The sequence below is a fragment of the Somniosus microcephalus genome, chromosome 3 (assembly GCF_052327205.1).
Source record: "Somniosus microcephalus isolate GS21.2 chromosome 3, FLI_Smic_1.0, whole genome shotgun sequence".
Lineage (NCBI taxonomy): Eukaryota > Metazoa > Chordata > Chondrichthyes > Squaliformes > Somniosidae > Somniosus > Somniosus microcephalus.
This window is the reverse complement of record NC_140989.1, coordinates 257,237,066-257,249,327: the sequence shown is the minus strand read 5'-3', so window position 1 is coordinate 257,249,327 and position 12,262 is coordinate 257,237,066. Positions and strand designations below refer to the sequence as shown.

At 48.7% G+C, this 12,262-nt stretch overlaps 1 protein-coding gene across 6 annotated transcripts in view; it reads right to left on the bottom strand.

The window, feature by feature from the left end:
• The window catches only part of ro60 (Ro60, Y RNA binding protein), a 69,346-nt gene that overhangs the window by 55,431 nt on the left and 1,653 nt on the right, over positions 1-12,262 (bottom strand). For all 6 annotated transcript variants that reach the window (XR_015077637.1, XR_015077636.1, XR_015077634.1 and 3 more), the window contains exon 2: positions 5,057-5,672. Coding sequence is in view for 2 of the 6 variants with exons in the window: in XM_085982376.1 (XP_085838502.1) it covers positions 5,057-5,672 (616 nt within the window). In the remaining 4 variants the exon portion in view is untranslated. The remainder of the gene's footprint in view (positions 1-5,056; positions 5,673-12,262) is intronic.

The window sequence follows — 12,262 nt, the reverse complement described above, 5'->3', positions numbered from 1 at the left end:
ACTGATGTCTGCTGCTGATCCCTGGAATGAGCCTGAGGCAAAAAAGTTGAGTGCGGTGGTGACTTTGATGGCCACTGGTAAGGAGTGTCCACCTGGTCCTCTGGGCAGCAGGTCTTGCTGTATCATTGCGCAGATGTCAGTCACTACCTGTCGCGAAAGTCAGAGCTGCCTTTGGCACTGCTGCTCAGTCATGTTGAGGTAGCTGACCCTGTGTCTGTAGACCCTGTTTGGGAGGTATCTCCTGCGCCGACGGGCTTCCATGCGCTGGCCCCTTCTGGCCTGTGCTGCCTCAGGTGGGTGAGCAGCAGCCTGTCGCTCCTGCTCCTGCTGTTGTTCCTGGTTCTGCTGCTGCCGCGCCTGGTGCTGGAGGTCCTCTAATGCCAAGAAGGGAAGGAAAAAAAAGGCCCCCCATACTTCTGGTAGATGCCTCAGTTGAGGAAACGCTGAGTGAGGGTGGCGAGAGGGGTTTCGCAGGAGGTCACACTGGAGAAGTGTGTGAGACTCCAACCTTCCACAGGTGTGGTTAATCCTGGTAAAAGTTGCCCCAGGCCTGAGACAACAAAGTCCTGCCACCTGCAAATGATGATCAAATCTCCTTTTTAATGGTTGACCTGCAGCTGATAGTCAGCAAGCCAATAGTGCTCACGCCAGGTTTCACAGGCGTGATCCCCACCAGGCGTGTTTTATGTGGGAAAAGGGTTAAACAGGCAAGGGCCTGTTAAAATGGGAATATAAAGGCCAATTAGTGCTGTTTAAGGGCCCTAAAGACTAGTCCCGCCTGTTGCAGGCGGGACTGATTCGGGACCATCAGACACGCCTGGGTTAAAATGGCTAGGTGTCGGGAACCAGGCGGGGGGGTCCCGACCCCCAGGTTCTGCGATTTTAACCCCCTACACGCCTCAAAGCCCACCTGACGGCTGAGTTAAAATTGAGCCCCAAGACTCAGCAGTCACAGCCCTTTGTGGTAGAGAATTCCAAAGATTCACAACCCTTTAAGTGAAGAAATTCCTCCTCATCTGTCTTAAATGGCCGACCCCTTATCCTGAGACTATGCCCCCTAATTTTAGACTCTCCAGCCAGGGGAAACAACCTCTCAGCATCTACCCTGTCAATCCCCCTCAGAATTTTATATGTTTCAATGAGATCACCTCTCATTCTTCTAAACTCGAGAGAGTATAGGCCCAATTTACTCAATCTCTCCTCATAGGACAACCCTCTCATCCCAGGGATCAATCTAGTGAACCTTCGTTGCACCGCCTCTAAGGCAAGTATATCCTTCCTTCGGTAAGAAGACCAAAACCGTGCACAGTAATCCAGATGTGGTCTCACCAGAGCCCTGTACAATTGTAGCAAGACTTCCTTACTCTTGTACTCCAACCCCCTTGCAATAAAGGCCAACATACCATTTGCCTTCCGCATTGCTTGTTGCACCTGCATGCTAACTTTCTGCGTTTCCTGTACGAGGACACCTAAATCTCTCTGAACACCAACATTTAATAGTTTCTCACAATCTCTCCATCTGCCACCTTATTGCCCACTCACTTAACCAGTCTATATCCCTTTGCAGGTTCTTTGTGTCCTCCTCACAGCTTAGTTTCCCACCTAGCTTTGTAGGGCACTGATTCATTATTCAAAATCGAGAAGTACAACTCTTTCAATTATACATTTTTATTGGCAGGCAACCACAATTTAAGTGAAATTATTTATTCGTTAATCCTCAGAAAGCTGGATACATATTGCAATTCCTCTCTTTCCCCGCCAACACACCCAAGTTATGCCCATATCTCCTCAACCTTCTTAGTCAGTCGGATGAGATGATCCAGCCCAGAGACATCCATAGAACAGCACCAAGGGCACTCAAGCAATTCAGTATAGGATTTCTCCCCAGGCCCTTTCTTTTTGCACCAAACCATCGCTTACATGCAAATAACCAAGGACTGGTCCAAACTCATCCTTGCACAGGAAGGCGGAGTGTGAAAACCAGACTAAAATACAATTTAAACTTGTCTTCTAGTCAGGAGGCAAAAGCTAGAAGGCGATTAACAAACATTATCTATATATATAAACGAGTCGTTCTGTCTGTCTGTCTATCTGTCTGTCCTTCTGTCTGTCTGTCCTCGGGTGTGCGTCTGTCCGGCTATGCGCTCGAAAGTTATAGAGCCTACCTACGCGCGTTACCTCCAAAGAAAGCTTACGGTTCCGGGACGGTCGCAAGCGTATTTACTTTTCGGTCGGATGAAAATTGTTCGCGCCTTATGCAAAAAACCTTCAAAATTAAACTCATTATCTGCTACTTAGCATTGATTGACTGACGTCAAGGTTCGACCAATCCTGTGCCGTCACGATTGACCAATCCTACAGTACGGTCCCCTGATGGTTGGCCAATCGGTGTGTGTGTGTGGGCGGGACTAATCGTTTTCATCTCAGGGATGTGGCAGCCATTGTTTCACTGCTTCCAGCTCAAACTACTTTGATCATCCAGCTTTGAAAAAGTTAGTATCTCTTTTAAAAATAACATAAGATTTACCAAAAACGTTTTATAAGTACTTTCACTTTCATCTTTCAAGGTATTAAAAGGTAGAAATGTTGCCCGGCAGCAGATTCACAAAGGGACACAGACAGGGCCCAAAAGCCTGGGACTCGATTTAAAATGTTGCCTGGCAGCAGATTCACAGAGGGACACAGAGAGGCCCCAAAGCCTCGCACTCGATTTAAACCGCCCGGCCCAAAACAGCCCTGGCAAAGCCGGGCTCCCCCAGCTAGTACTGTATAAATGACACCTAAGTTTAAAAGTACGCAGCCTTGACATCTCCTAGAGGATGAATTGGTGCGATCTTGACTGGTTCAAGCACAACAATGAAAAGGACAGAAAGAAAATGCATCAGTGCAGACCTTGGGTCTTACTTTAGCAATGCCTACTGACGAGCCACACAACAGTGTTAGCGGAGGTTGGACATAGTCTACAGTTGCTTGCCCACCTGCTCTTTTAGTCAGTTAGAGATGCAAGGTCTAAAAGAATATTAAAGGCAAAGTACCAGATTCAACAAGTTTTATTAAAAAAAAGGTTAAAGTTTCTCGCATGGTTACTTATTAGTGGCACCACTGCTGTATATAGTCAGGAATTTATTAGAAAGGTCTATTCCAATAGCAGAAACAAGCTCTTACTGTTACAATTAAATTGTTTTGTGAATTTAATATTGACTGCCCATCTCTCCATATTTTACTGCTTTTTTGGATATGTAGAAGTGCCTTACTTCTTAGCTCTGGGTAATGACAGTGATGAACTTATCCAGTTCAGGGCGAGAGCAGGAAACGGCACCAATACAGTCATTGATGTACCGGAAAAAGAGGGGAGGGAGGGGACCTGAGTAGGACTGGAACAAAGAATGTTCCACATGTCCCATGAACAGGCAGGCATAGCTGTCTCTGTCTCTGCACCTGCTTAATATGTTACATCTCCAGCTTTTTCCAGTTCTGATGAAGGGTCCCAGACCTGAAACGTTAACTCTGTTTCTCTCTCCACGGATGCTGCCTGGCCTGCTGAGTATTTCCAGCATTTTCTGTAGTTATTTCATTTTTAGGTATGCCTGGTGCTGCTCCTGGCATGCTCTTCTACACTCCTTATTGAGCCAGGGTTGGTCTCTTGGCTTGATGATAATGGTAGAGTGACGGATAACCCCAGGCCATGAGGTTACAGATTGTGGTGGAATACAGTTCTGCTGAGCCTCATGGATGCCCAGTTTTGAGCTGCTAGATCTGTTCTGAATCCCATTTAGCACGGTGGGGGTGCCATACAACACAATGGAGGGTGTCCGCAGTGTGAAGACGGGACTGTCATGGACAGATGCATCTGTGACAGGTAGATTGGTGAGGACGAGGTCGATTTTTCCCTCGCGTTGGTTCTCTCACCACCTGTCGCAGGCCCAGACTGGCAGCTATGTCCTCCAGGCCAGCTCGGTCAGTCGTGGTGCTACCGAGCCACTCTTGAAGTCCCCCACCCAGAGTACATTCTACTCTCATTGCTTCTTCCAAGTGGTGTTCAACATGGAGGAGTACTGATTCATCAGCTGAGGGAGGGCAGTAGATGGTAATTAGCAGGTTTGCTTGCCCATGCTTGACCCGAAGCCATGAGACTTCATGGGGTCCGGAATCAATGTTGAGGACACTCAACCTGACTGTATACCACTGTGCCGCCACCCCTAGTGGGTTTGTCCTGCCGGTGGGACAGGACATACCCAGGGACGGTGATGGAGGAGTTTGGGACATTGGCTGAAAGGTATGATTTTGTGAGTATGACTATGTCAGGCTGTTGCTTGACTAGTCTGTGGGACAGCTCTCCCAATTTTGGCACAAGTCCCTAGATGTTGGTGAGGAGGACTTTGCAGGGTCGACTGGGCTGGGTGTGCCGTTGCCGTGTCCGTAGCTGGCGCAGAGGTTGATGCCGGGTGGTCTGTCCGCTTTTTTAATCCTTATTATTGCTTCTCATAGCGGTTTGTTACAACACAGTGACTTGCTAGGCCATTTCAGAGGGCAGTCAAGAGTGAACCACATTGCTGTGGGTCTGGAGTTACATACAGGCCAGACCAGGTAAGGATGGCAGATTTCCTTCCCTAAAGGACGTTAGTGAACCAGATGGGTTTTTAACCACAATCCGATAGTTTAATGGTCACCATTACTGATACTAGCTTTTCATTCCAGATTTATTTAATTAACTGAGTTTAAATTCCCCAGCTGCCGAGGTGGGATTTGAACTCACTTCTCTGGATCATTAGTCCAGGTTCCTGCATTACTAGCCCAGTAATATTACCACTATGGTACTGTTCCCGCTGTATGTATTGATTCTAACTTGCTGGGTAATCATACGTTCATTCAATTCCTCTAGCAATGAATGGTAGGACCAATGCGATTTCCAAGTCAATATATTGCTGGTCAGGGCACGATCCCAAGAGGGAAGGAAATTTAAATTATCAGATGGTCAGTCACTTTAGGCAGCTTCTAGACAGGAGGTGAGAAAGTTGGGGGAGAAAAATCAGTGCTACACAATATTATTACTGACCTTCATTAGCTGGCTTCAGATGTGACAACCGAAGCAAATCTTTGTGTGACCATCCTGCTCTCCGCTTGTACTTTGTAACTGCCATTGCAATAGCCATCCCATCTTTACTGTTGTACCAGTTTGCCACTGCTTTCCTCAGGGCTCTTCCCCATATACCACATTTCATCCCTCCACTCAGATCCTTTCTGAACTGGATATATGTGAATAGATGGGTTGGATTGCGACAGATTTCAGCCAGAGCTTTGTATGCAGCTTGTTTTGTGGAAGCATCTGAGCATTGTGTACAAAGAGCCAAGGTGAACAAAGTAGGATCTTGTGTGACTGCCCTTCCTTCAATACCGAATGTCTTTATCTCCTGGACAACCTCAGCCCCTTTACCTTCTTCGATCAGTCTCAATATGGCCTGAGCATTTTCTTTCCCAAGCTTTTCCTCATTGGTGTAGTATGTTCCACCCTCAGAACCAAAACAGAGAAACCGGCGCAGGCGGGTCATGTCGGTCACGTGCCACACGTAACCACCTTCAGAGTTTAGTACTTGCTGCTCATTCAATGGCTCGATCTGGTGCACTTCCAATTCCGATGGCATTCTAACAGCTTTGAGTCCATCTGTGATACACTGTTGAATGGAAAAAGTATACAGTATATATTTTATAAATAAATACCCAGGCTAAACTTTACAAAAAGATGACTATATTCCTTTTTTATTGCCCTACTAAGTAACATAGAGTTTACAGGACAGAAACAGGTCATTCAGCTCAACTGGTCTATGCTGGTGTTTATGCACCAAATGTACCTCCTCCCACCCTACCATCTAACCCGATCAGCATATCCTTCTACAGGAAACTTTCGATTTACCGGCACCTAAATAACCGGAAATCTCGGTTAACCGGCAAAATTCAGGAGTAGGTTCAGGTAAGTTTTACTTCATATTGTACTTGCCTTCCTCGATCTGTTGCTGTGCAAGGGTGTGGCTGCAGCTGTTGCTAAGCTACAGAGACGCTTGGAACTTGTGGCCATTGTTCTGCACCTGTTGCTAAGCAACAGGGTTTGTTGCTTTATACGGAGCTCTCAGCTCTCCATATGTTTTACTATAGCTCTCGGCTATCCGGAATTTTTGATGAACCGGCACCACGTCGGTCCCGGATAAAAAAGTTTCCTGTATTTGTTTCTCCCTCGTGTACTTATCCAGCTTCCCCTCCAATGCACATGCTATTTGCCTCTACTACAGCGTGCAAAATTTAATGTAAATTTTATTATTTGGTTTTCAGATCTTCTAGAGTTTACATCTGCGCACTAATAATAGTGCTAAGAAGGAACCAAAATAATCCACGCTGAAATCACTTTAAAGAAACCCACATTACTAGATCCCTGAAGAACTGTGACAGATTTTAAGAAAATTAACAGGGGTTTCTCCAGGATTAAGAGATTAACATGGGATATCACTTCTTTCTTTCATTTATTTATTTAAAAATTATTACTAAGGGTAACAATAAATAACATTTTAGAGATTTGCACAAAATTCAAAGTAGGATCCTGAATTACGGAGGAACCCCAGGGAAATCAAGCTGCAGCTATTTTGCAGCTACCAGTCTCAAATCACATCCATGGCGTGCTATGCACGTTTAGCAGACCAAAATTAGAATGCCAACTGAGCTTAGCTAACGTCACACAGTGGTCAAGTACAAAGGCGCTCTGCCCACTGAGCAGTTTTTTTTTAATGCTGGGAAGGTCTGCTTTCTCATAATATTAAAAAGCATCCCATGCACAGTTTTAAGAGTTTCCAGGAGGTCCAACAAGAGTATGCTGCATCCAGTGCAAGCTCAGACCAGTCAGAACAGTTATCTCACACTGCTCGAGTGACGCACTTGGGGTTCAGATTAGAACCCAACTCCAGAGTTACTTTTCTACTTTTATGTTGATGGGTGTCCAAAACTGATACAAAAGTAGCAGTATAAATGCTACATTTTATTGTCCTTCTGAGATCATATCATACACATAAGCCATTAATGTGTTTAGCTTTTCTACTACACATCATTTTCCAAGAGCTTCAACCAAGAAAAGGATGTTTTATTACACTAATTATAAACATTTAGAAGAATTTCCCTTACAGCATCCCTTCTTACAATAAATGCAGTGTCAACCTGACAGTTTGCAACAATCTCATCTGAGTAATGATGCACTATCAACAACACCAAAGACTACGAGTTGAACTTATACGAAGTAGGCTTTTATTGACTAAGAACTGGAGCATGCCTCTGCTAGTGGATCCATCCTAAGAGCTCCCGGGGGAAGGGTGGTGAGTCACCTTTATACCCGGGCTTAGGGGTGGAGCCAGGGGCGGAGACATGCCCGGACCTGTACAGAGTTAACAGTGGTTTACCACACAGACATGTACAGAGTTAGCAGTGGTTTACCACATTCACCCCTCGTTTAAAAAAAGAGTCCGGCGGGGTGAAGTGTTTCAAAAGTTCGTATACGAAAGTCTCTCCGGGGGGGGTCTTGTCTGCCGTAATGATCTTCGTGGTGCCGGTTGCGGCGGTTCTTTGCCCGCGGCCGCTTCTCGCGTGGGACAGAGCACTGGCGTGTCGTCCTCTCGGGGTAGGGATGGCACCGGCATGTCGTCAGTTTGTGGTAGACACCCCGGTGGTGCGTCGTGGGTAGTGGTGGTGGGTGGAGGTAGTGGATGGTGATCGATGGTGTTTCGGGTGGTACCTGAGGGTGCGAGGTCTCGAATTGAGACTGTGTCCTCCCGCCCGTCAGGATACGCCACGTAGGCGTAATGTGGGTTGGCGTGGAGGAGGTGAACCTTTTCGACCAGGGGGTCCGTCTTATGGCTCCTCACGTGTTTCCTGAGCAGGACGGGTCCCGGAGACGTCAGCCATGGCGGTAGTGATGTCCCCAAGGTGGATTTCCTGGGGAAGACGAACATCTTCTCGTGAGGGGTGGCGTTTGTGGCAGTACAGAGCAGTGATCGTATGGAGTGGAGCGCATCGGGGAGGACATCTTGCCAGCGGGAGATTGGGAGGCCCTTGGATTTTAGGGCGAGCATGGCGGTCTTCCACACCGTTACGTTCTCCCTCTCTACCTGTCCGTTACCCCGGGGGGTTGTAGCTGGTAGTCCTGCTCGTGGCTATGCCCTTCTTGAGCAGGTACTGGCGCAGCTCGTCGCTCATGAACGACGAGCCCCTGTCACTGTGGATGCCAAATATGGCGAACAGGTCGCTGAGGCACCTGATGACTGTGGCGCTGGTCATGTCCGGGCAGGGGATGGCGAAGGGGAAACGGGAGTACTCGTCAATAATATTGAGGAAGTACGTGTTGCGGTCAGAGGAGGGAAGGGGCCCCTTGAAATCGACGCTGAGACGTTCGAAGGGGCGGGTGGCTTTAATCAGGTGTGCCCTGTGTGGCCTATAAAAATGCGGTTTGCATTCGGCGCAGACCTGGCAGTTCCTGGTCATGGTCCTGACCTCCTCGATGGAGTAAGGCAGGTTGCGAGCTTTAATAAAATGGAAGAACCTGGTGACCCCCGGGTGGCAGAGATCATTGTGGAGGGTCCGTAGCCTATCGACTTGTGCGTTGGCACATGTCCCACAGGATAGGGCGTCTGGGGGCTCATTAAGTTTCCCGGGCTGGTATAAGATATCGTAGTTGTAGGTGGATAACTCGATCCTCCACCGCAATATCTTATCATTTTTGATTTTCCCCCTTTGTCTGTTGTTAAACATAAATGCTACTGACCGTTGGTCAGTGAGCAGGGTGAAACGTTTACCGGCCAGGTAATGCCTCCAGTGCCGTACAGCCTCCACTATCGCCTGGGCCTCTTTCTCGACTGAGGAGTGTCGAATTTCGGGGCCCTGGAGGGTCCGTGAAAAGAAGGCCACGGGTCTCCCCGCCTGGTTAAGGGTTGCGGCTAGGGCGAAGTCGGATGCATCGCTCTCCACTTGGAAAGGGATGGACTCATCCACTGCGTGCATTGTGGCCTTCGCAATGTCCTCTTTTATGAGGGTGAAGGCCGCACGGGCTTCTGCCGTCAGGGGGAAGGAGGTTGACTTGATGAGGGGCCGGGCTTTGTCCGCATAGTTGGGCACCCACTGGGCGTAGTAAGAGAAGAACCCTAGGCATCTCTTCAGGGCTTTTAGGCAGTGGGGGAGGGGTAGTTCCAGGAGGGGGCGCATTCGGTCGGGGTCGGGGCCGATGACTCCGTTTTCCACCACGCAGCCAAGAATAGTGAGGCGCGTGGTGCGGAACATACATTTTTCACTGTTGTATGTCAGATTCAGCCGTTGGGCCGTACGGAGGAATTTTTCTAGGTTGGCGTCGTGGTCATGCCGGTCATGGCCGCAGATGGTGACGTTGTCTAGATAGGGGAAGGTGGCCTGCAGTGCGTTCTGGTCAACCATCCGGTCCATCTCCCTTTGGAAGACCGAGACCCCGTTGGTGACGCCAAAGGGGACTCGGAGGAAGTGGTAGAGGCGACCGTCAGCCTCGAAGGCCGTGTACTGGCGGTCCTCAGGCCTGATGGGGAGCTGGTGGTATGCCGACTTCAGATCAATTGTCGAGAATACCCGGTATTGTGCTATCTGGTTGACCATGTCAGATATGCGGGGAAGTGGGTATGCGTCTAATTGCGTGTATCGATTGATCGTCTGGCTGTAATCAATAACCAGGCGCTGTTTTTCGCCGGTCTTCACTACCACCACTTGGGCTCACCATGGGCTGGTGCTGCCCTCGATAATCCCTTCCCTCAGGAGTCTTTCTACTTCTGATTTAATAAAGCTCCTATCCCCGGCACTGTACCGCCTGCTTTTAGTAGCAATTGGCTTGCAGTCTTTGGCGAGGTTAGCGAACAACGGGGGGGTTTGACCTTCAGGGTGGACAGGCTGCATACTTTGCGCGGCGCCGTGTTTAAATTCTGCCGGCTGCAGACTGTAAGTGGGGGCAGGGGCCCGCCATATGCCATCGTGACGCTCTCCAGATGGCACTGGAAGTCTAATCCTAGCAGTACGAGAGTGCAGAGCTGTGGCAGGACGAGGAATTTAAAATCTCTGTACTCCACGCCGTTCACTGTCAGAGTCGCTACACAGTAGCCGCCGACGTCCACCGTATGGGACTTTGAGGCCATAAAGACCTGGTGGCGTGTGGGCATAACCGATAGGGAGTAGCGTCGCACCGTGTCGGGGTGGACGAAGCTCTCCGTGCTTCCGCAGTCGAAAAGGCAATTTGTGGCATGGCCATTTACCTTTACGTTCATCATGGACCTGGCTAGTTGACGGGGCCTAGATTGGTCCAGGGTGATGGAGGCCATCGTCGAGGTCGGTGGGTCGCTGTAGTATTCGCCCGCGCCGGGGGCCTGGTCCCGAAATGGTGTCCAAGATGGCGGCTCCCCCGCGGCTGGTGGTGCCCAAAATGGCGGCCCGCACAGCTCACACGTGGTTGGTGGGGTCCAAAATGGCGGCCTGCACGGTTCACACGCGGCGCTGCTGGAATTGGGGGTCGATTTCGCCCTGCAGACTCTCGCGTAGTGGCCTTTCTTGCCGCATTTGGAGCAGGTCGCGTCCTTTGCTGGGGCATTGCTGTCTGGGGTGCTTGGGTTGGCCGCAGAAGTAGCATTTCTGGCCTCTGGTCATTGCAGCTGTAGTTGGGCTGCTGGCGGCTTGTGGCCTTACCGGGTCCCAAGATGGCTGCTCCCGTGACATCCACATGGCCATCCGGTCAGGGGGGTAGGCGTCCATGTTCTGGAGGGCCACATCTAACGAGTTAGCGAGGGCCACCGTCTTCTGCAGGTCAAGCCCCCTCTGTTCCAGCAGCCTCTGCCGTGTATAGTTGGACCTGATGCCGGCTACGTAGGTGTCTCGGATCAGGTCTTCCGTGCATTCCTTGGCTGTCACCGCTTTGCAATTACAGGCCCGGCCGAGGACTCTCAGTGCCAGTAAATATTCGGCGCCCGATTCCCCGGGGCGCTGTTTTCGGGTAGCCAGGTGGTGTCTGGCGTAAACCTTGTTAACAGGCCTCACGTATTGTTCCTTTAGCGTCGCGATGGCGGCCGCGTAAGTTGTGGCGTCTCGGATGATCGAGTAGACTCGGTGGCTCACCCGTGAGTTCAAGACAAGCCGTTTCGCGTCATCTGTAGTGACGGTAGTGCTGGAGGCCTCCAGGAAGGCTTCGAAACAGCTCAGCCAGTGTTCAAAGTTATTGGCAGCATCTGCTGCTTGAGGATCCAGGTCTAAACGTTCCGGCTTCAAGATTTGCTCCATGTCGAAAATTTAGTCAATAAAATTGATGCACTATCAACAACACCAAAGACTACGAGTTGAACTTATACGAAGTAGGCTTTTATTGACTAAGAACTGGAGCATGCCTCTGCTAGTGGATCCATCCTAAGAGCTCCCGGGGGAAGGGTGGTGAGTCACCTTTATACCCGGGCTTAGGGGTGGAGCCAGGGGCGGAGACATACCCGGACCTGTACAGAGTTAACAGTGGTTTACCACACAGACATGTACAGAGTTAGCAGTGGTTTACCACAAGTAATAAGACTGTGGTTCAAGCCCCCACCCCAGCACTTGACTGCATATTCTGGACTAACAGTACAATGCGAAGTGATTGCTGGATTATCAAGGGTTCTATTCTCCAGAAACGTTGTTAAACCAACCCTATTGGCATGTTCTGGTGCTTCAGGTCCACACTAAAAGAACAGGGAATTCTCCTCGGGCTCTGGCCAACATTTCTATCTCAAACAACAAAAATTAACTGATCTATTTGTCACTTCACTTGAAAGCAATTTCAAGTTTGAGGATATATATGATTTGATATATTATCTAAATCTCTAAAAAGAAAATGTAAATCTTCAGCTTAACTGAAATATGAACTGAATAAGATGCCCAAGAACATCAAATGAGATTGTCTTGTGTTGTCACTTTATCATTGTGAAATATCTATGTGAATATCTAAGAAAAACAAATTATACAGATGATAGATGGTTCCCACACAATACAAAAAAACTGTTCAACAATTATGCTTATGGGGATTCCCTGCTAATAAGAATTAGGCAACTTTATAAACATACTTTTCTTTACAGCCAGTATTAATTCATTTTCAAGCCCACAGCTATTATTAGTCACTACCAGTGTTTCTGTATTTCAGCCAATATTACCAGCTCTTTATTTCATGTCAGCTCCATTTTAATGACTGCATTTACAGTCGGTTCGT